Below are 23,682 nucleotides of genomic sequence, written 5' to 3'. Positions count from 1 at the left end.
TCCTCCTCCTCCTCCTCCTCCTCCTCCTCCTCTCCTCTCCTCCTCTCTCTCTCTCTCTCTCTCTCTCTCTGTGTATACACACACACACACAATAGATATATATATATGTATGTATGTATGTATGTATGTATGCAGCAGGGATGTGAAGCGGACGTCCGCACTCGGCTTAAAGTGCGGACCTCCATCCATTCTCCACCCTCCGGCACCGGCGACGGCGCGCCTCCACCCCATAAGACTCCACCAGCGTCCCCGACCACTTTCCCTCCCCGGTGAGTCCGTTTTTTTTCCAGTTTTCCGGCGAGATCGACTTTGTTTGAAGTTTTGAGTGATCGCCGGAAAACTGGAAAATAATGGACTCTCCGGGGAGGGAAAGTCGTCTGGAACGCTGGTGGAGTCTTCTGGGGTGGAGGCGCGCCGTCGCCGGTGCCGGAGAGTGGAGAACGGATGGAGGTCCGCACTTTAAGCCGAGTGCGGACGTCCGCTTCACATCCGGCCTGTGTGTGTGTTTTATATTTTGTTCATATGCGTTTGTGTGTGTCTCCTAGGTTATGGATCTGTTTTAGATTTGCTATCTAGGGAGTAGGGACATATAGGGGAGTGTAACAACATGACAAGTGAACCATGATAGAGTTAAATACATCAACATTCGCATAGCTAAATTAATTTGGTGATGTTTATTTATCATACATGTTTGCAGTAATATGAGGTGTTACTTACATCACCTTTATTCTTTCAGTGGTGCTCCTCATACGAACATTAATCTTCAGATGAACTACTGGCCTTCCCTTCCTTGTAATCTACGAGAATGCCAGGAACCCTTATTTGATTACACATCTTTATTATCTATTAACGGAAGTAAAACTGCGAAGGTGAGAATCCTGTCCCTTTAGTTTATTTTCAAACCCTTCCTTAACTTATTGTGTCCTCCTATTATGCTATGAATGTATTGGGCTCTTGTTACCAGAGTACATTGGGATGATGTTTTTCTTGAGTGAGACCAATATGATAAAACAAATATGCTGCAAATCAGCATTCTGAGATGAAATTGTGAGAGGCATCAAAGTTTTAGAATTACATGAAAAAAGAAAAAAAAAAAAAACTACAAGTTCATTCGCAGTGCCCATATGATGGCCAATTGCAATTCACTTGGACAACTGATGCATCTCCTAAGTGCTGCTCTTTAGCAGGAGTTCATATGCAATGAAGCATGATTCTATCAGTGGTGATCAATTAATATATGCATTTACTTATAAATAGTTCCCTGGTTCTCTGTGTGTTACCTTATTCATTTCAGATAAAAAATTTCAGGTCAACTATGAAGCCAGTGGTTGGGTTGTGCATCAAGTGACTGACATATGGGCGAAAACATCACCGGATCGAGGTCAAGCTGTATGGGCTTTATGGCCAATGGGGGGAGCGTGGATCTGTACTCATCTATGGGAACATTATACTTATACAATGGATAAAGTGAGCTCCTATTCTGTCAAAACATTGTCTGTTTTCTCTTTCTTGGAGAGAGAGAGGTTATGTTTTAGGTACCATCACTCCCAAGTCCCAACTACATGACTGTTGGATTAGCAGTCTAATTTAGTTACCACTGACCAGTGAATGCCAATTGTATGACCATCTGTATTAAGAAACTAGTATATGTATCTGTTTCTCGTCTTATCTGACTAATCTGTTTCTAGTAGAATAATGCGGCTTAATTTTTTCTGTAATTAGGATTTCCTGAAAAATAAGGCATATCCTTTGTTGGAAGGATGTGCATCATTTCTGCTGGACTGGTTGATTGAAGGACGTGGTGGGTATCTTGAAACCAACCCATCAACTTCACCAGAGCACATGTTTATTGCTCCTGATGGTAAGCAGGCCAGTGTGAGCTACTCATCAACCATGGACATCTCAATCATTAAAGAAGTCTTTTCTGCAGTACTTTCTGCTGCTGAGGTTGAACTCTAATTGTATGCCTGTTAAATCATGCTTAGCTATAGAAATTGTGTATATATAAGTCTAATAGTATCTCGTTTTGAAAACAGGTTTTAGGAAAAACTCAAAATACTTTTGTTGAAAACGTTCGCAATGCTCAATCAAGGCTTCCACCCACAAAAATTGCTAGAGATGGTTCTATTATGGAATGGGTGAGCCAGTAGTCTTAAATTTCATTCTTTAGGAATCTGTTTACAGGTCTTTTATGATCTCTGATGAAGTTGGTTAAATTATCGTCACACCTTTTGTAATAAAACAATTATCTCATTTATGATACAGGCACAAGATTTTGAGGACCCAGAAGTGCACCATCGACATGTATCCCACCTGTTTGGCCTGTTCCCGGGTCACACAATAACGCTGGGAAAAAATCCGAACCTCTGTAAAGCAGTGGATTATACTCTTTATAAAAGAGGTTTGTATGTCACATGTATCATTTTTGTCTTTCAATCCCCAGGAAGTGACTTTTTATATGATTATACACTTACCGCTCTTTGTATTCATGTACACCAAAACAGGAGAGGAAGGTCCAGGTTGGTCAACTACATGGAAGATTGCATTGTGGGCACGTCTTCACAACAGTGAACATGCATATCGAATGGTCAAGCATTTGATTGACTTGGTGGATCCAGAGCATGAAAGTGATTTTGAAGGAGGACTATACAGTAACTTGTTCACTGCACATCCTCCTTTCCAGATTGATGCCAACTTTGGGTAAGCTAAATTGGTTCAATTCGTTTTGTTTATGACCAATTCTGCCCGACTTTGTATATATTGGTTCCAGGCACATATCTTATCATGTCATACTGCAAACTTCACATGTTAGTGAATGAATTTTCTTGTAGTGACTTTGACCCATTTTAAGTTAGCATGACAATGCTGTTACATTTGTCTCTTTTGGTGCCAGTTTTTCAGCAGCAGTTGCCGAAATGCTTGTCCAAAGCACAGTCAAGGACTTGTATTTACTTCCTGCTCTTCCCCGGGATAAATGGGCAAATGGTTGTGTCAAAGGCTTGAAGGCACGCGGCGGGGTGACAGTCAACATCTGCTGGAATGAAGGAGATCTTCACGAAGTTGGCCTTTGGTCCAAGGACAACACCACTGTTCAAAAACTACATTATAGAGGAAGTACAGTCACGGCAAACATATCGTCCGGCAGGATATATACTTTCAACAAACAGTTAAAATGTGTGAGGACAGCAAGTCTCTAAGAAAACAGCATACGATCCAGTTTTGACGTTAAATTTATTTAATTGTTATGAAACCTGAAAATAAAGCCCCCTCTGTGGTTCCTTTGTATTAGCTATTGAATCTGTTGTGGAATTTCAGATTCCACCAAATGAGAGAATAACTGTTACTTGTAGTCTTGTACCATGAGTAACACTTCTGAGAAGAATTTAGTGAGGTACTTTTGAGAAGGGTTCAGTGAGATGAGAACATTGAGACGGTACCTAATTTTTAGTGCAATAGTGTGACAAACAAAAATAAGTGGTATGTTGGAAAACTGTGAACAACTGAACATCGTCACCGGAAGCTCATAGTGCCTTGTGTTCAAGTGTTTAGTGCCCAAATTGATGTGCAACTTGAAGAGTTCTCTATGCAAAACCTGTAAGATTTAGATTTTGTTCATCATTCAATATCGTGGAATACAATCGATTGCAAACTTTATTGACATACCATATTCTAACATATCATAAAAACTCTAGAAAAAATATTGAAATTGTATGTCATAATATTCCATAAAGTGAAAATAAAAATCGTAGCTTTGATAATTTGTAACTTGGAAAACACATTTTGTCCTCGTCAAAATGAGCACATACAGTAGTCCCTTATGTTCAAGTAGTGGGTGCTCGAATTGATCTGTAACTTGAAGATTGCAAACCCTACTAGATCTAGATTTCGGATATCAATTCAATATCGTGGATAGAAATACAATCACTAACAAACTTTATCGGTTAACATAACATTTCTAAAAAAACATCAAAATCGTAACAAATAGAAAATGTAAGTAATTTGTAACTTGGAAAACACTCATTCTCCTCATCAAATCAGCATCGGTTCTTTACCATCAAGCAAAACGCAAATCCTCTTCAAACCAAAACACATCTCTAATCCAACGGCATCAAACAAACCCCTACAAGAATCAGACGTCTCAGAAATGGCTAGTCCACAAAAGCTACCATAGACCCGCGCCACACCATTACCCACAACCAAACACTTGAAAACCCTCACAAAGCCCTTGCCTTTTGCCACAAACAGACTCAGAGGAAAAAGAATGGCTTTGCGCTCTGCTGGTTCGCTCTCTCGGTCCTTGGCCTCCGCCGCTAGGGTTTCGCTCCACCGCTCCGCCCCAACTCTCCGGCGCCTCCGCCCGCCCACTGCTCCCGCCGCTCGCCGCTTCTCCTTCACCTCTCCCAGGTCCCCATTTCAATCTTTTCTGTTGATTTGGTTTGATTGGAATTCATTGGAGTAGTTGTGGTTGATTTGGGTTTTGTATGATGATTCTGGGTTCACCATTTTTAACTTAAAAATTGAAGCTTTCGTTTTCGACTGTTTGGAGTAGATAAAAGGTTCACCATCTTTTAATCAAAATTGAAAGCTTTGGTTTTTTCAATTGAAATGAGTGGTTTGATTCGAATGAGTATATGTTGATTTGGTTTGATTGGAATTCCCTGGTAGTGCATTGAAGTAGTAGTAGTTGATTTGGGTTTACCATTTTAATCAAAATTGAAGCTTTCGATTTTAATTTCGACTGATGAAAGGTTGTGCTGGTTGCAAGGAGCCAATGACTGGTTTTTAGCTTACCGTTATCTGTTGATTTTGTTCTTTCCTTATAATTTCAAATACAGAATGTATATGGTTTTGTTGATGATGTTTTTGAAAGATGAAAAAAACAGGGAAGACAAAATCTTGTCTTTTCATTCATTTTCACTGTTTGGGAGAGAGAAATTAAACTCAAAATCATGCTTTTCCGGGTAGAGAGCCATTCTGAGTTCAAACGGCAGTCTTTTGTACCCATTATTATGTGGGACGGAGGGGTCATATTGGATTTTACTGTAGAATGTTTGCACTCTTTGATATCTAATAGTTATTTGAGTTCCCAACACAAAATTTTGGAATTGTTACACAAAAGCAGGAAAAGAAATAATTATTCTTGTTAACCTTTCATACTGATTAGGATAATAAATGGTCTTTGTTTTCTTCTAGGAACCTGGGAGAACTGGGATGCGCACAGTCGCTGCTGCCAATGCGAACTGCAACATGCCTCACATCTCACCTGACTGTCAATATGCGTGCTTGTTGCGAGCTGTCTCACGGTACCTTCTGCCGTACTTGTCAGGATCGCTAGTAGTCTATTTGTGAGTCTTGATGTTTCTAGGACACATGACAAAATTGAAAGAAAAGAAATGCTTTTTCGATCTGGTTTTCTGTCCATGGGCTGATGCCGTAGGAAAGAGTAAACAAATATTGTCATCCTAGAAAAGACATTGTTTCATTAGAGTTGTCTACGCACTAGGTAGATTATAAATAAGTTAATGTTGGATAATGATTAAGGAATTGGGATTGGGATTGATAGGAAGGAATGGAAAAGATGGGTGATGCGCTTGGACTTACAATCAACCAAAAGGCAGAAGAGTGATGCATCTTAGTAGGTTGTCTTTCATTCCTTTCTTGGACTTTATAGATATGAACTATGAACTTTTCATTCTTGATTTAAGTAAACAAACTGACTCGTGGTCAGGGAAATGTGTTACGAAATGAATTTTAATACTTCCATTTTCGAATTGAATGATAGCAACAAATAGTTGCTCTGTGTAGCTGACATTTTCTTGGAGAAAGCATTGCCATGTTAAATATGAAACATACTCCACAATTTTCTTTTGTGCTGTTTTTTGTTTCTGAAGGTGTGGAGTGAGGGGCACATTAGTTGGACCAATGTCTTTTCTTCTGTTGTGTTGTTTTTTCCTTCTAAAAAGTCATTTTTATGTATTTTCATTTGAAAATTTTTGTTATGATTTCTGCACAACATATATTGGTTTCTCAGAGGAGCATTGTTTCTCATAGATTTAGATTAAAAACTGATGCAATTAGGTGGCCACGCGTATTGTGTCAGGAGGGTCTAATATATCAGTTGATGCATTTTCAGACAGTCTGATTGGTTGTCAAGTTTCCACATTTGGTTTTTGCAAGAGATTGGCCCTCTGATTTCCTTTACCCAAAGTAAATAGATGGAACTAAACAATGCACAATCACCGTTTTAATCTTATACATTTTAAATCCATGCTTTAGAAATACTTTGATCGGCTGCATTTATGTTCTAAACTCAACTTTTAGTGCAGAAGTGCCATGTTATCTGTTTGGCTGTTTGCTGAGCTTTACTTTGAATAATTAATCACCATCCCATTCTGGATGAACCATTGTGGACAATAAAATGTTATTTGTCTTTTTTTTTTGCTTTTTTTGTTCTAATATATGAATTTGACGAATGAGGATTTCTGATTTGTTTTGATTTCATGAATAAGTTATAATATGTTACTGCTAATTTAAGTTCTAACAAAGTTTTACACCTTTGTTGTCGTTGCAGGGACTTGAAGGGCTTTTTGGATCGACATAGCATAGTTGAGTACAACTAGATATTGGAGTGATCGTAGAGATTGGATACTCGCTCTGTTCAGTAGTGAGCACTCAAGGATTATGAAAGTTTAGGTAGAGTATGCATTTTAATTATCCATAATAAGAAACTTGGAGATTGATCCAATTTCTGGAATGACTTTTGGGTTAATGTCTGTAGTGTTTCAATTTCAGCCTCATTCTTGGTCCATTTCTTTGTTTTGTGGTAGTTGTTTCAACATTCTGTTGTCAACTCTAAACCTGTACTAGTTTTTCCTGTGAGTACTAGCATGTCACTTCTGATAAACTTTGTGGCATTTGCGATGACTGATTGGCTCCGACAAACTTTATGAATTCATGCGTAGTTTATAAGTACTTGCTATTGATGTTTGCTAAGCAGGGCTGATGGGGCTATTGTGTAGTATGTCTTTTCTTTAGTTACTCAAAGAAGTTTAGATACAATTAGTTGCTCAGAGGAGTATAAACATCATTCTATGAAGTCTAATTTAAACTGTTTCTGAATTCAAATTTTCATGTCATTTCAATGATCTTGCATTCTTGACGCAATGCTTGACTCATGATTTTGATTGGTATCAAAATAATGCATGGTTAGTGCTGCACATGGGGTGCTCAAGTTGTTAACGAGAGCACACAGTAGTGTCGCATTATAGTGCTGTTAGTGTCTGCTAGCTTGGCCCAGTGTATTTTTTTTCTAAGGGGGAACAAAGATAGAAGCTAGTTCATGAGTTATGGTCTTCTCTTGTTGGATTGCCAAAGCGTAGGAACCCCGAAGTGTAATTCTTGTTTCTCACTCAGTTTGGAGACTTGAGTCAGTACTCACCCCCAGTCTTGTTTGGTCAAAACCTAGTCTGTCTTTTTTCTGGGAAATACTATGGAGTCGATACTCAACCTAAATCTTTTACCCACAGGTCTAGAACAAAATAACTCTAGTCATATGTACCATGTTAGATAGTAAGTAAAACAGGAGTTGGTTCAATTTGGATTGGAGGGTTGGCCGTGCCTTGCACTGCTCTCTTTTTAACTGCTTCCATTCTCTTCGTATCGAAGTAGAAAACATGTCCTCGATTTTAACTGGGAAACTCTCAACCCCTTTTGAATAACTCGAGCAGACTTGTGATGAGCAGATAGTGTTGTTCTTTTTTTTTTTGTATAATTAGTCTTTGGTACTGGTTAAATGCTAACATATGGAAAATCAACTTCATCACGGCAATTCTCATTGAAAAAAACTTCAGAATGCAATTGAGTTCTGATCTTGTATGGCATTTGGGTTTGGTGACATATAAAAGGTGCAACATTCTCATCTGAAATCCTGTTGGAGTATTAGCTATGTAGAAAATGCCCGCCTGATTCAACGAAGAAAAGTGTTGGCCGTCTTGTTCTGCTGGTGTGTGTAAGGTTGCGAGTTAATCTAACGAACTGACTGATGCTCAAATTCCGTCAGGCGTCGGCTGTTAGCGAGTGATTCCACCAGTTGTGACAATTGGTTCACTGTTCCTCCAGTTGGTGCGCGACATTTATGCTGGTGGTGCAACCCATCCTGTAATCCATGCAATGAGAACGGGATTGGTGTTTCCTGAACCAGTTGGCTGCACAGGCTAATCCCATTTGGGATTTTGTTTGTTAGGGTTCTCTCCCGGTGTTTAGCATCAGCAAGCGTCTTCGTCTTTTTAACATCGGCTATAGCCTCAAATGTAAGGCATTGGTGATCTTCTCGGTCAAGCACAAATGTTAAGCTGGTCTCCCTCCCAGTAGCAAGGAGCTCAAAGATGGGCATACCACCCAGAAGGGTATGCTGCATGTTGGCCGCAAAAATTTTTGTAGAATTGAGGTAGAACTTAGGGATGATCCCTAGGCTCGGGAGGGTATCATAAATCCACATCTAGACCTTGACTAAGAAGTTTTGTAGTTCATCAGGGATTAGTTGATACTTAATACAAAGATTCATTATGACAATGATCACTATTGTAAAACCGGAATCAAAGAAAGAAAACAGACAAACTGGCGAGGTAGTTAGTTGACCTCCTTGATTGTCTCACTTGTAATGCGCCACTCATAACCTGACAATCAAGTGCAATTCATATTCTATTGGTTCATACGTCTTGCCATAGTTTAAACGAAATCGAATATGGTCTCTTCATAAGATTGAAAAGGAAAATTGCAATTCATACAATGATAACACTAGGGTATAACCTTTATAAGTTTATAGAGAGATACTCTATTTGCAAAGTAGCTTTTGCGTACTGACTGCTGCTTTGAACTCAAGTTGGGGAAAGTGAAGTGTTCCAAAGATGGACAAACCCACTTGACGACTTCGCATGATACTTGTTTCCACTAATCCCTTTACAAATAGTAGAATTGGAATTCCACTACCAGCTAAAGCGATCCTACTTTGTTCATCAATGAGTTGGATAACCTAACAAAGGTTGTTTTTCTCATAAAATTTAAGGTCATGTGTTCTAAGAGTTGAAGGTGTTAGCTTAGAAGCAATGGTCTTGGATTGGGAGTCGATAGGAAATTGGGGGAGGAACTTGGCTAAAGTTGTTCAATGTACTGTGCTCGGTTGAATACCAGAATGCAAGCAAGCAGGAGACTTTACCAGACATACACTAGATAACTCTCATGGAAGTTATTCAAACTTGGATTTCATCTTGCAAAAGGTACAGTTACAGTCAGAAATCAGAATATAAAGTGGTACTTCTCATTTGCAAATAGAAACACCAGCGTTGCTTTCCCAAACTTTATCACATCCTTCCCATTATCTCCATTGCTTTGCAAACTATGAGCCAGTCGGAGGTATTTGGCGAGGAAAAATCATAACCTCTGCCATGAGTGTCACACTCAAATTTAGTATAACATCATACTCAAAGTAAGGTATGAGAATCAAAACTCTCCTTTTCACCGACCACTATTCAACCCAACACGAAAAATTCCATGATTCGCTTCTCAACATGTACAAAGCACATTGTGCATATCAAATATAACAAATATTAAGCAACGGACAACAGTATATTTCTATAGGCCAATTAATTTCGGATCAAATGCTTTAACAAGATCTTAAGGTAACACAAGATGCATGCAATCAGTCACCACCAAACATTATACACTTCCAGCAAGCTCAAAATCATTGGTTCCTTGAAGAATCTAAGTTAGAGATTTTTAGGGGAAGTCCATGCCTCAGTTATGTTATAAAAGGTCCAAATGTAAGTACAAGTGTGCAAGTGGTTCATAATGCACTTCTACTACTGTACATATACACATCATCCACTACTTAGTTCCAAAGAACATCAAAGAAGCCCCAACAGGAAGACACCCACATTAGATACTATTGTCCAAAAGCAAACACCGAAAATTTGCAAGCAAAGATACCACTCAATCTGGTTTGCTAATTGCTTACTTTTTCCAACCATTATTGCCAATGTTCCGGGACCCTAATGGGACCTCCCCACAAACCTTCAAATCACAAGGCAATTAAATAGAAAAGAGTATCTACTCTTAGCTCCACTCACTTCTCAGTTCTCACTGATCTGTTAGGTGCATCGCATCATTAGGGTTCTGAGTCTTACCAATTCTCACCTCACACTCAAAATTTCCCATTCTATGAAAGGTGCATTGGTTTAATATTAAATGCAATCCGTATCTCATACATATTTGACACAAAATGAATTGCTAATTACTGCACTTATACGGTGGGTAAATAAGAACTTTTGTACTATATGCAAAGCATTGAGTAAGACTGTAATTTGATCTCCTTGGACATGCTCTAACTTCACAAAAGAGGGGAAAAAATGGGAAAAAATGGGTAACAGAGGCTATAATGTAATGCTCAGAAATACTGCTGATATGCCTGAAAATTATTCGAATACTGTGGTCCATGATACATAACCTATATATTCCTATAAGGAATAAGAACAGTACAATAAGCACTCATGCCATTTAACCCCACTGAGCTGTTTAATACTACAAAGAGCCAACATACTAAGTTCAAGAAATTACAAAGTGTGCAGTAGGTGGATAAGAACTAAAGCAATCGTGGCAGGCACTTCGGATAAATATAAACGTCAAATGATTTTGACAGTTGATGAAAGAGTTTTAGGATTGTCAACCTTGTGAATTTTTCAGTTACCCTCCACTCCAGATGGAAGATATAAAGTAGGTCTCCTTTCAGAACAGAAGAAAGGAGAGATATGAAAGTGGGGAATCCTAAGCAGCTAAGCTTTACCAGGGCAATAGTGAAGATGACCTAAGTAGTGTCCCCTTGGAGCACCAAGCATCAGAAGACAGGGGCCACAGCATAGAGATGTGATAAAATATAAAAACAGGCACTCTCCACTTTACATTCTAATGCTTCTCTCTATTTCTTTCCCCTCTTCTTTGATCTAAAACCCCTCAAAGAGAGATTGCTTACCCAATTTCATCAACTTCCATCTGATATCCTCACTAGAGAACTGAGACGAAATGATCTCCAACAGAGAAACAGAAAGCGAGATAGAACCAAGGAAAGAGCAGAGCAAATATTCAAACAGATATGATATCAATGAAGAAACAGAAGATCTTAATCAAGGAGAGTGGCTAAACCTGAGCCTTGGTGGGAATTCGCTCTCAACAGAAGGAGACAGTGACTCACAGTCGAAACCAGCTTCAGGCAAGGTTTTCTCCTGTAACTTCTGCATGAGGAAGTTCTTCAGCTCCCAGGCATTAGGAGGCCACCAGAACGCCCACAAGAGAGAAAGAGGTGCAGCCAGAAGATATCAGTCTCAAAGAATGATGTCAATGATGGGCTTTCCCTTCAATACTTCAACGCTTCGGTCACTCAGCGTTCAGCCCCATTCACTTGTGCACAAGCCAAGCAGATATGAAACTGCGTTTGTAGCAAGATTTAATGATGCCAGCACAAGGTATAGCATGATGCCTTTCACACTTGACGATGTAATGCATTCGATGTGGCCAGGCAGCTTCCACTTGGATCCCCAAGTATTGGAGCCACAATCAGAGCCATGTAAGCTCGACTTAAACCTTCGACTCTGATCCATGCACCAGCTACGCCAGTTTAGAATATTCCATATATGACTTTCTATTGGAACTTTCGCAGAGGTCTCAATGATTTCATCTATTTAGTACAGAACTAACCTAGGTTAGAGGCCTGCAATGGTGAATCATCCTATGTTGTCTGTCCCTAGGAATGATACGGAGAAGTTCCTACTGTTCTATGCATGTAATAATATCGAATACATTATATTTCATAGCTAAGTTTTATGAGAGTTGTGTCCCTGATTTTTTTTTACTTGTAGCTTCCTTTTATATAGGGGCAAACAATATCTTCCCCTTCCTCTTGGCAAAATTGTTCCCTAAGAGCTTCCCTCGCTTGTCAGAGGTAACACCAGAAAGTTCTTGAGATTGATTGATGCATAATCAGATTGACTATAGGAACTCAAAGATTTTAAAAGCAACAAACTCGGAACATCATATTTTTGTAGGTAAAAAAAAAGCTTCGGTAGGTTGTATGCAAGGTGTAGAGATTCCATCTAGGTTCATAATACTGAGTTTTGCATTTATACAACCTGACTTAGGCTTCACAAACAATCAGATTATAAAGAATCAGGAAATTCTGCCCCCTACGTATTATACTAACATTGCTTTACCTATACGTTATTTGCCTTCTTAAAAAGAGCAACTATAATTCTTACATGTCATCACTTCCAGCAAAGGAGACGGTACCCTAGCCAACAGTCTAACCTCCAGAAACAACAATATCTTAAATATATACTAAAAGTCTCAATTGACAATTTCCCTAAATTGACTGCTATATGCTAAATTATGTATGTCTGTAATCCATGCATATCTAAGTGAAGCCTTTCAATCAAAATTCTTCAATTCGAAATGAACAGAATTCCCCCAATTAGGATTTGAACCTACAACTAGTCAGATAATAGCTGACCACTTTACCACTGAACTATTGAAGAGCCATATGAGCCTGAAATTTTCTTTGTAACCCATGAAACTTGTCTGTTTGGTTCCACTTCATGCCTCATAGTGGCTGTATTTCATTCTACATCCACATCATGAAACTTGTCTGTTTGGTTCCACTTCATGCCTCATAGTGGCTGTATTTCATTCATTTCCAATTTCAGTTATTCACTAAACATTTCATTTTCTAGTCTCTATTTCTATTACTATAGATAATGGAAAGAAGAATACAATAAAATAAGCAGGATTGAAAAATGAAAGAAAATACAGTTGTAAGCACGAAAGTAGAGCTTGAATAAAAAGGATGGTTAAAAGATATTTTTACATGCAATAGAATCCACCATACTGAGAAAAGATTAAAATATATCCTCATGCCTTAACATAATATACAATGTTACATGTTACTAGATACCTTTAACTTTTGGGTCTTATTCATGACCACTGGAAGCCTTTGGCTGATGATACTTGGATCGTTGTAAGCAGCAGCTTCAGAAGGGTATCCCTTCTGCATTGTTTGAATTAGACAAAAGAGAATGAGCGAAGCAAAGGCATTTGTTTTACAACAAATACAAGAGAAGATACTTATGAGTTATGACAAAATCTTGTCTCCATATTACAGAAAGAGAGGTGTAAATGAGAAGTATCATAATCAGGAAATATTAGACAACAAGTAGCACCTAAAAAGTTAAAATATTCAGTGGTTGGTTTACTAAATATCAGTTAGCTAACTAACCATGTCATGTCTACCCAATAAACCCACAATAAAGATAATAAAAGAATGCCATGTGAAATAGTATTGTATCTTTGCTTCTAAGAAATTGAACCAAAATTGTTGCTATGATTAGAAACTAGTTAACAACAATATTAGATTTTAGTCGGAAACAAAGCTAGAATTGAAGACAGAATTTACATCCACAAGTTGACAAGATAAACTCACTTAAAATCCACATTCTATACCAGAACTTGAGGAATAGATTGCAGAAATTGATAATGAAATTCAACTACAAATTTCCATTATTACGATTTACTTAACTTGTGAATCTTTGAGATTACATACTTTGACCTAAGGATGAGCAGATTGCCAAAATTTATCCAGATTATAAGATTGAACGGTGCAAGAAAGAACTTTGTAATATAAATTCCATCAGTTAACAAAATCTGAACGACTGAACTTTGAAGGATTCCATAACCTAATTAGTTAGATATGATGAAACAGTTAAGAGGATCAAGCTTATATCTCTTCCTAAAACAATGCTTCATCCGAGTCTTTATCCCTCAAAAGTTCCTGGATCTAACAAGTCATCAGTTTATAAAAAGCCTATTTGAGTTTTGTTACATCACATATCAAACTCATTTCAGGAAAGTAGGGGAGATTAACAAATCAAAAGCATAGTTTGTTTCCACATAGAAGACAACAGTCGAGAAAACTAAATAATAGTAGACACCATCACAAATAAAGTATTGCATAATTTGTTTGACAGTGATCATAGAATTTGAACCTTTTTTTTGATACATCAAAAGAAACAACAAAACTATCATAGAACTTGAACTTACTGCAGCCAAAGCTTTGAAGGTAGCTTCTCTCCAGCAGCTCTCTCGAAGAATAATGGGATTTACATTATTTTCAAAAGCACAGTGCATACGGGTATCCCTTAATCTCATAAGCACTCCATCAACTCTAAGCTGCAAGAAGATCTCAGTCAGTGACTTTCAATATCAAAGGCAACACTAAGATGCACAGACTAACATGTATTATATAGTTACTAAAAAGCATCAATTAGCTAAGATATGTGGTTAAGCTTATAAAAGAGTTTCCAAAGAGCTTGTGTCAAAAAAGCAAATAGCATAAAGAAAATGATATATTGTGTTTGGCTAATATAACATTTAGGGGGAAACTACAAGAACTAAAAAGAAGAGCTCACCCAGAATCGCAAGAGGAGAAACCAACCGCTCGGCATGACTCTCTAGAAATTTCAAATGTAAGATATGAGTTGTTCTCATCCTCAGACTGTTGAATAAAGCAGATAAAGCCCACCAGAGAGAAATAGAGATTGAAGACTCACCACTTTTACAGTTAGAAGTGACACACCATTATCCGCCAATTCATCTTCATACAAGACTACCTGTTCAATTACAATTAGTATCTAAATCATGGCAGGTATACATATCCTAGAAAGAGAACAAATATACATATTTCTGCATAGGCACATGAATATTTGAGTGCTTCTGCTTAATTATCAGGATTCTCACCTCATCATAAAAGAGAATAGGCTCTTTAGATGCCAATGCAACCACATCAATTTTTTCTTTGCAGTCCTCCCAGTTGAGATTGCAGGTCTCCTTAGATACCTCTCCTCCTTCATGCTGCCACATAAAACCAAAATTAAGTCTGATTGCATCACTGTTATGGTGAAACAGTAAAAGAAATAATACTAATATTTGCACTAGTAAGCCTTGCAGCTCCATTAAATCAAACAATGAGACACGAAATGGGCGTGTGCGACTGTGTAGAAGAAGTTCACAGCAGCTAGAGAAAGCAAAACTATTGGAAGTATAGGAGTATGGTAGTTATCTTGTAGATGAAGTTTAACATGATGGTGTGTGATTGTGAAGCATGTGCTTCACTGTAGCAGCATGGTAATGCTGCAGCTCACTGTTGCAGCATGGTTACTGTTGCAGAATGGTGAGCATGGTGATGGCTATATGGTATGGCTGTGTTCAATGAAGTATGGTGTTGGAAGTGGAAGCATGGTCATGTCCTTTGGAAGTATGGCTGGAGTTATGTCTATTGTCCTCAGGATTTCTAGCCTTACTTATCACTGTTCAGTTTACATGTATAGCTTATCTTTGTGTGTTCTCTTTGTCAGATAATAGTGTAGCTTTGTTTCTTTAGTCTACGATTAGCTTTGTACAAGATGTAAAGGTGATGATGAAGTGTGTTTCATCTCTCAGACACTCAAACTTCTCCTATATATATAGTATAGGTCTGTAAACTTTTTTCTCTATCCTATGAAAGAGATAAACCCTAGGCCAAACAAAAGCACATGAAACGGCCGCATCCTTCCAATCTGGAAATATGGAGGAGAAAGCAGTCTTTAATCTAACCTTTACCCAAAGGTCTTCCGCTCCCACTCCACTATGGTCACCATAGATCCTTTTATTCTTTATTCTAAGGGTGCTACTGAAAGCCCTTTTTTAGGTCGGGCCTCGAAAGCCTTTGGTACTTCGGTAGGGCGAGCAGCCTTCCATCCAATATTCCAAATTACCTAAAGTGCAACTTCGAAGAACTTTAGCTTTTCTTCCTTTGCCAAAACCATTGTCAATCTCATTTAACAGAGAAGGCACCCAGATGGAGTGCCCCAACTCCGCCCCTGCCTCAGTAAACTTGCTCTGCCATAATTTTTCACTTTCACCCTCTCATGTGCGAGAAGCTGGCTAAAAAATTTGATCTTGAGGGAAAACTTAGCTTCCCAGATTGATGTCATAGGAGAAAATAAAGGGTCAGCGGTTACCAATGAGATAGCAATGAAAAGATTTGCTCCTCTTCAAGACTTCAGCTTCATCCGTCTAGCATCTGACTTGGTTTCCACCAATCTAACTCCATCTATGGATTCCAGAATTGGAACTACCGCTTGTATATCCTCAATTCATAGGTTTCTCCTAAAAACAAAAATCCCAGCTCATAGGATTTTTGCTTCGGATTCTAACCATTAACAACTGACTTTGAATCCTAACCATTCTAGCATGCTACAGAGATTCCCTTATTAACAAAATAGTAATCACTAGCTCATGTATAAGAGAAGCGTTGCCAACCAATTATGGTGCGATCCTACTTCAGGCAAGACATTCTCCACCATTTACATGCACTGAAACATAAGAGAGAGAGAGAGAGAGAGAGAGAGGTAGAGAGAATGCACCTTGTCTTCATCCAAAGTGATAGTTTCACTTCCTTCATATGGTGTTGTGAATGTATAGTCATAGTCCAGTATTACTTGCTCGGAGGGTTTACTGAAAATACAGAAAACAATTGTAAGACTCAAAATACATCCTTCGATTAAACTGATACCTGATGAAAAAAGAACTTGATCAAAAGATTCAAAGCGAGCATCAATACAGTACAGACAATTGGTCCTATCCCACAAGCAAGTTACCAAATAGATTTACAATAGCCGTAATTTCCCTCCCAAAATCTACATCTCATATTGATGAAGAAACCCTATTGAGGATTTTAAATACAATAATCAATTGAGAGAGCCTTCTAATTCAAAAAATTCTTAATTCTAATTTCAATCAAGTATACGTTGATTTGGAGGATGCACATCATGTGAAGGGAATCATAAAGCATAAAAGCCTCGAAATCGAAATCGGTACTCAAATATGTAACATGCTATCTAATCAAAAGTCATAAAATTAGGCTGAACAACTCATACCGATGAGAACACCTCGACAGAAGTTCAAATGAAATCATAAAGTATCCAAAGTCAATAAGTATATCAATATTCTGAAGTTGATCCTAAATTATCGAGATCGAAATTGGTGTACAAAAAGTAAAATCCAGCAAGTGTTACCATCTGAACTTCCATTTCGCAGCAGCCGGGACTTCAACCGGAGGCAAAGCCTCCTTCTTCCACCCAATCAGAGCATCAAAGGCATTGAAGTGGATAGTGGTGCCACTCTTCACGTGCTTCAGAACCAAACAACTCTCCCCGAATATCATCTCCGGCATGTGACAAGTCTCCAGCTTCTCCTCCCACCTGCAGAACGAAACCCTAGAAATCAAAAACCCTAGAATCACAGAGAAAATCAAATTGGGGGAATTGATTGAGAATAGCATACAGTTCGTGGGTGGAGGAGTTGAGAATGGAGCGCTTGCGAGTCTCGATTTCCCAGCCGTGGATTCGAATGCCGTGGCGTCCGTCGGAGAATAACTCCGCTCCGGCTGCTTTGAGCTCCTTCTCGTCGACCTCTACTTCCATTTTCTGCTTTGCTTTTTTTCTTTTTTTTTTCTCTCTCGCTCTCTCTCGTTTGAGTTTAAAACAACAAAAATAAATTCATGTGTTGTGTTATTGGTAAACAAATAAGGATAATTTTTAACAATTAAGGATATTTTTTTTCTCTGTATGTCATGTGTCATGGTTTAATTTACCAAACTAACCATATACTAATTAAATATGTTTTTAGAAGAGAATAGTCTATCATTTTGAGATTTTTCAGTAAATGGAATACAATAGCAGGTTTTCAATAATTTAGTGTAGTAGCAGTTAATTTCAGTAGAAGTAGCAGCAGAGGTTAACATTCTAGTAAATAGAATACAGTAACAGGATTTTTATAACTTAGTGTAGTAGCAGTTAATTCCAGTAGAAGTAGTAGCAGGAGTTAACATTCCAGTATAAGTAATAACAGGGGGTTAACCTCCTAGTAGTAGCACAAGTATGCTTGGGCAATCCTTTAGTTCTGCTACTGCTTGAAGACTAAGACAATGAAGGAGTCATAGGAGGGGGCGAAAGCTTTGCTACTAATACTTTTTGTTATTGTTGTTGATACGGAAGTTCAACAACAGGCAGTAATAACACACAACAGCAGCAACATGAATCAACAACATGCAGTAGCAACATTACACGCAGTAGCAGCACACATCAACAACACACAGTAGCAACACACATTAACAACAACATGAATCAACATGCAGTGGCAGCACACAATAACAGCACACGCAGTAGCAGCAACAACAATTTGCAGTAACAACACACGTAGTAACAGCACACACAGTAGCAACACACCACAACAACAACATGCAGTGGCAACACACAACAACAACACACGCAGTAGCAGCACACAACAATACACGTAGTAGAAGTACACAACAACAAAACAGTAGCAGCACACAACAACAAAACAAGCAGTAGCAGCACACAACAACACACACCAATGAAGACTAGACAATGAAGGTTAACTCTGCTACTGTCTTATCCTCCACTTTTGCTACTACCTTCTCCTGCTCCGGACTGCTACTGCTACTGCCTTCTCCTCCACAATGAAAGGCTTTGCTACTGCTCACGACCCAAAGGCTCTGCTACTGTATACTGGAAGGCTCTGTTAATGTTGTCGATTATTAGGAAGCTGCTATTATTATTGCCAATGCTACTGCTTACTAAAACGTATTGTTATTGTCTGCTACTGTTAACCACAGAGCTACTACTGCTAACTGAGATCCAAATCTACTTTCCTCCCTTACCTTTCTTAGTCTACTTCAACAACAGATTAACACCACCAAAGCACCTCCAGTAGCAATAACTTCATTCCTCCACACATTAATTAACCATACAACCATAGCACCCAAATGAATTCAATTATAATTTCCATCAACAATTATAAAACCAAACTGAAAATGAACATCCACCTGTAGATCTATCCATGCAATCATCGCATCCACAACCTCCAGAACGTCGTCGTAACTAAGATCTACAAGCACGCCTATGTCACCCAAGGCTCTATCGAGCATGGATAACTCGAAGCATTCGAGGGCGACAATTCATGGCCTTTGAAGTGGTTTATCTCCTTGAGAAAATGCGATCCGCCACACCAGATCAGTGAAGCATCAACGACATTGTTGACGAGTTGCAGAAGCTTTCGATTTGCGGTGGTCGTCGCCGGCGGCAACTCCGTCGAAGGCATATGGAAGAAGAGAGTGGAGAAGAGGCAAGCCATTGATTCTGATTCCGAGTTTTCAAATCAAAACCATAGCTTAGAATCAGAGAGAGAGAGAGAGAGAGAGAGAGAGAGAGAGAGAATCATATCAGGAGGAAGAGAGAAGAAAGGGTGTGGCATGTCACATAATTTTGTTGAAAAACTAAGCATTTTGGTAATTTTCCATTTGAAATCCAGGTCATCTATGTTCTTATCTGTTATTGTGCTTGGGCTTATGTCCTTATTTATTTAAATCTTTTAAAATGTGGGTTTTCTATTTTTTGTAACTGTTTAGAGTAGTGGGATGTCATTTTCTATTGAGTTTAAACTTGTTGTTGGAGACTCGGGCGGGTCGGACTTTGGACAGGAATCAAGATCCAATATTTTACAGGTCGGGTTAGCTAAAGTGCTTCTTTTTTTTTCCTTATGTTTTTTGATAAAATAACACCATACAAATCCACACAAACTAAGGAACAGGTTTGAAATATGAAATCAAAGTGCGGGAAGAAAAGAAAAGTAAGAGAGTGCTTCTAAATATGGTATTTATGGGCTCTACCAAAAAAAGAAAAAAAAAAATCTATACAATCTAAGAGAAAACAAGCTTAACTGTGGTGGCTTAGTATTTATTACGAGAAATATTAAGTTGCTTGAATTTCTTACTTTGAACTTATGCTTTTGCGGTGAGTTTAATTGCTCTATAAGGGGGTTAGGCTTGCAGTACATAGCTCACTTATGTTTTAAGGAGACATAAATAGGACTAAGGTTGTGTGATTAACCTAGTTTCAAAAGATTTTGTTAAATTGCATAATTAATTCGTTTCTTGGTAGCTTCACCAAAGCAATAGGGGGAATTTGTCAAAGCATGTTTTCATATCAATTATGGGTTACATTTGTGCATGAGTAAGGATAGGTGTGATGTCTAAGTCTCTTACTCCTCTCATTGATCTATTCTCTTCACTACGCCAAAAAGTGAAGAGATACGTGATTATATTTTATATCTCATTGAGTGTTCCCGGAAGATAAGATCGAAGATACGTGATTATTTTGGAAGTTACTTGAATGATATTTAATTTATATTGAGTCTGTAGAAGGAACAAGATATAGAAAATCGAGACTACGAAATATGATAATGCAACGATCATTGATGGCGGAATCAAGTTGAGCCTAAAGTAATATAATATTTAATATCCTTTCACGTACAATACTTCACAAAGTGATAACTGAGTGTTCCCGGAAGATAAGATCGGAGATATGTAATTATTTTGAAAATTACTTGAATGATATTTAATTTATATTGAGTCTATAGAAGGGGACAAGATATAGAAAATCGAGATTGTGGAAGATGATAATGCAAAGACCATTGATGGCGGAATCAAGTTGAGCCAAAAGTAATAGAATATTCAATATGTATATTTATTTTGTATAATGATTGATGTTTTATTTTTCGAAAGAGTATTGCTCATGAAATCTGTCTCGCAATTGAAAATTAATGGCATTGACTAAGTATTAAAGAAAGAAAGTCTACCACTTAGTAAATGAGGGAGTATAAAAATTATATATTGTTGGAGACTCAGGCGGGTCAGACTTTGGACAAGAATCAGGATCTAATGTTTTCTGGGTCGGGTTAGCTCTAAAGTGCTGTTTTTTTCCTTGTGTTTTTTGATAAAATGACACCATATAAATCCACACAAACTAAGGAACAGGTTTGAAATATGAAATCAAAGTGCGGGACGAAAAGAAAAGTAAAAGAGTGCTTCTAAGTATGGTATTTATGGGCTCTAACCAAAAAAAAACAATCATAAACACTATACAAATCTATACAATCTAAGAAAAAACAAGCTTAACTATGAGTAGAGGATGAAGAGAGTGAGGTGGAGTGGCTTTGGTATACCCCCAAGCTATAACAACTCTTTCTCTCTCCAAAACTACAACTACAAGCTTACAAAATGAGAGAGAAAAGAGGCCTTTAGGTGGTGGCTTAGTATTTCTTATGGGAAATATTAAGTCGCTTGAATTTCTTATTTTGAACTTAATGCTTATGCGGTGAGTTTAATCGCTCTAAAATGGGGTTAGGCTGGCGGTACATAGCTCACTTGTGTTTTAAGGAGGCATAAATGGGACTAAGGTTGTGTGATTAACCTAGCTTCAAAAGACTTTGTTAAATCGCATGATTAGTTCGTTTCTTGGTAGCTTCACCAAAACACTAGGGGAAATTTGTCAAAACATGTTTTCGTATCAATAATTATGGGTTACATTTGTGCATGAGTAAGGCTAGGTATGATGTCTAAGTCTCTTACTCCTCTCATTGATCTATTCTCTTCACATACTACGCCAAAAAGTGCAACAAAAGACTCTTATCACACAACTATGCGAAATAACAAGATTGTATAAATTTCAAAAATGATTGATACAACGTTTTAAATTTGTCAGGTGTTGTGTGATAAATCTGAGATCATTCCAGAATTCTTTTCCATGAAACCGGTACAACGCCTTGGACAATATGTTGTTGTCTGAATGAAGATAAATATGAGATACATTTCCCCTTTAACCTGTCTCAAATTTGGCTTATAACCTGTTTCCTTATTTGCACTTTAGATTTACTTTAGTTAAAATCAACTCAAAGCCGATTCATTACTTTCATTGTTTATATCATCACTTTGGTGGTGTTGGCTTTCAACGGGCCTACATCATTAACATGTGAAATGTAGACTTGCATGTGTTTTCTAGATTATTTTTGCGGTAATCTAAGCTAGGATTGAGTTTGCCCCAATCTTTGTGGGTTCGACACTCTATTTATCCCTTACTAAAACTTGACCTCATATACTTGGGAGTAGATAGCATCGCAGGTATCATCACACACACATTTGCATTATTTCGACGTCAGATGTGTTACCAACAAGTTTTTGGCGTCGTTGCCCGTTACTCTAATTTATAGCCATGGACATGGCCATTTTGGTAATTACAAAAGGTCCCATTTTTCAATTATAGAAAGAAAGAGAAACAACGATGAAACTACCAAAAAAAAAAAACAAACACACACACACACACCCCCACGAGTAACTCCTCTTCTCAACTAATCTCTGTAACAAAATTAGCTTCTCTATGTATGTGGCGAAAGATGCAAACTTGGAACGACGAAACAAACCATAAAATATCTTGAACAAGTGATTTCAAACCAAGGAATAAAATATCCACTATAAAGGATATTTCGACCTTTAAAATATGGACATTTCGATGGATATATTAGTAAATATCGATGTCATTAAAATTTTCATAGAAAAAATATAAAATTATTGAAAGAGTTTATATATTAAATTGTACAAGTAATAACCAAAAGCATCACAGCAAAGTTGGTTAGGGAGTTTAGTTACATTCTGAGTAACCAGAGTTCGTTTCTCCTTAGCCTCACTTTGACTTTTGTGTAGATTTTCATGTTTGTGCTGATATTAGTCCCTGTGTCGCGTGTTTCACTTCAATTTCGAGACTTTCACAATATATCGCGATATTTCGAAAGCTTTAGTCAGGATTTACATGGTAGGCAAAAAGAATATCGGGAGTTGAAAAAAGAAACGATATTTTCGATGAAATATGGCCTGATTATATCGAATTTTCAATCCTTACTTCAAACACCACGGCGTAAGAAAATGGCTGAGAATTCTAAAGCCGCAGGTAAATGTGGAAAGACAGAGAGATTTGGGCAATGGAAAAAAGAAAATGATGGTGATTTGACAGGTTAGGGGACAAGTTTGTGAATTACCGACCTTCCTTTGAAGAACCAGATCCATATTTCTTCCGTTACACAGCTAACAGCAAATGAGTATGGCAAAAAAAAAAGGGAAAAGACCGATGGTGTATGGAAGATGGAGAACATAAGAACGATGGTGTATGGAAGATGGAGAACATAAGGCCGATGGTGTGGAAGATGAAGAACATCCCTGTAGCTTCTACGGAGTGAAAGGACATCCCCGTAGCTGCTGAGGAGTGAGTGCCAGGCCGACCAGATAGGTTCTTAAGGTTTCAGGATTGGGGGTTGAGCAAGGAAATTAATGTTGATCCAACATTGATTTGTACGGAAGGGAAAGGGAAAGGGGTATGATGATGATTTGACATTATTTACCATCTAGTGTCTACTTTACTTGCTGTGGTGTGTGTCCGCATTCCCGAAGGTACCCCTCTTTTTCAAATTTGCGGCATGTCAAGCTCTGGTAAGGTTTTTTGCTTTGCATCGAATTAAACCATATGCTCCACCGCTTGTACGGGCCCCCGTCAATTCCTTTGAATTTCATTCTTGCGAACGTACTCCCTAGGCGGGATACTTAATGTGTTAGCTACAGCACTACACGAGTCAATACGCAACGCCTAGTATCCATCGTTTACGGGCAACTAGGGTTGTTTCCATTATTACATAGTTTTA

The 23,682-nt window shown here is 38.0% G+C and overlaps 4 protein-coding genes across 5 annotated transcripts in view; 3 read left to right on the top strand and 1 right to left on the bottom strand.

Annotated features, from left to right (window-relative positions):
- LOC101296458 (alpha-L-fucosidase 2-like) overlaps nt 1-3,197 on the top strand; it is a 5,787-nt gene extending 2,590 nt beyond the window's left edge. The window contains exons 4-10 of the mRNA XM_004292040.1: nt 737-869; nt 1,309-1,467; nt 1,723-1,947; nt 2,037-2,138; nt 2,266-2,401; nt 2,505-2,700; nt 2,894-3,197. Coding sequence (XP_004292088.1) covers nt 737-869; nt 1,309-1,467; nt 1,723-1,947; nt 2,037-2,138; nt 2,266-2,401; nt 2,505-2,700; nt 2,894-3,197 — 1,255 coding nt within the window. The remainder of the gene's footprint in view (nt 1-736; nt 870-1,308; nt 1,468-1,722; nt 1,948-2,036; nt 2,139-2,265; nt 2,402-2,504; nt 2,701-2,893) is intronic.
- A 1,043-nt stretch (nt 3,198-4,240) lies between these two features.
- Nucleotides 4,241-6,971, top strand: LOC101297787. Its single transcript, XM_004289700.1, has 3 exons — nt 4,241-4,404; nt 5,194-5,345; nt 6,572-6,970. The coding sequence occupies exons 1-2, from the start codon at nt 4,262-4,264 to the stop codon at nt 5,333-5,335; spliced, it is 285 nt and encodes a 94-aa protein (XP_004289748.1). The 5' UTR covers nt 4,241-4,261; the 3' UTR covers nt 5,336-5,345; nt 6,572-6,970.
- A 3,933-nt stretch (nt 6,972-10,904) lies between these two features.
- On the top strand, nt 10,905-11,863 carry LOC101297492 (zinc finger protein 7-like). The gene has a single exon (XM_004289699.1). It carries the CDS (start codon nt 11,074-11,076, stop codon nt 11,641-11,643), a length of 570 nt encoding a protein of 189 aa, XP_004289747.1. The 5' UTR covers nt 10,905-11,073; the 3' UTR covers nt 11,644-11,863.
- Nucleotides 11,864-12,852: 989 nt separating this feature from the next.
- Nucleotides 12,853-17,599, bottom strand: LOC101297014 (TIP41-like protein-like). Of its 2 annotated transcripts, none has more exons than XM_004289697.1 (8): nt 17,419-17,599; nt 17,151-17,336; nt 16,500-16,590; nt 14,833-14,946; nt 14,646-14,705; nt 14,505-14,546; nt 14,137-14,265; nt 12,853-13,087 (listed from the first exon to the last, which is right to left on the bottom strand). In XM_004289697.1, exons 1-8 carry the CDS (start codon nt 17,556-17,558, stop codon nt 12,977-12,979), a joined length of 873 nt encoding a protein of 290 aa, XP_004289745.1. In that variant the 5' UTR covers nt 17,559-17,599; the 3' UTR covers nt 12,853-12,976. The 2 variants fall into 2 exon arrangements, with proteins under 2 accessions (XP_004289745.1, XP_004289746.1); XM_004289698.1 differs by having other exon boundaries at nt 14,932-14,946.
- Between the last annotated feature and the right edge of the window lie 6,083 nt (nt 17,600-23,682).

Source organism: Fragaria vesca, linkage group LG2 (assembly GCF_000184155.1).
Source record: "Fragaria vesca subsp. vesca linkage group LG2, FraVesHawaii_1.0, whole genome shotgun sequence".
Classification (NCBI taxonomy): Eukaryota; Viridiplantae; Streptophyta; class Magnoliopsida; order Rosales; family Rosaceae; genus Fragaria; species Fragaria vesca.
The sequence above is the reverse complement of the archived record's forward strand: the minus strand, read 5'-3'. Positions and strand labels throughout refer to the sequence as shown.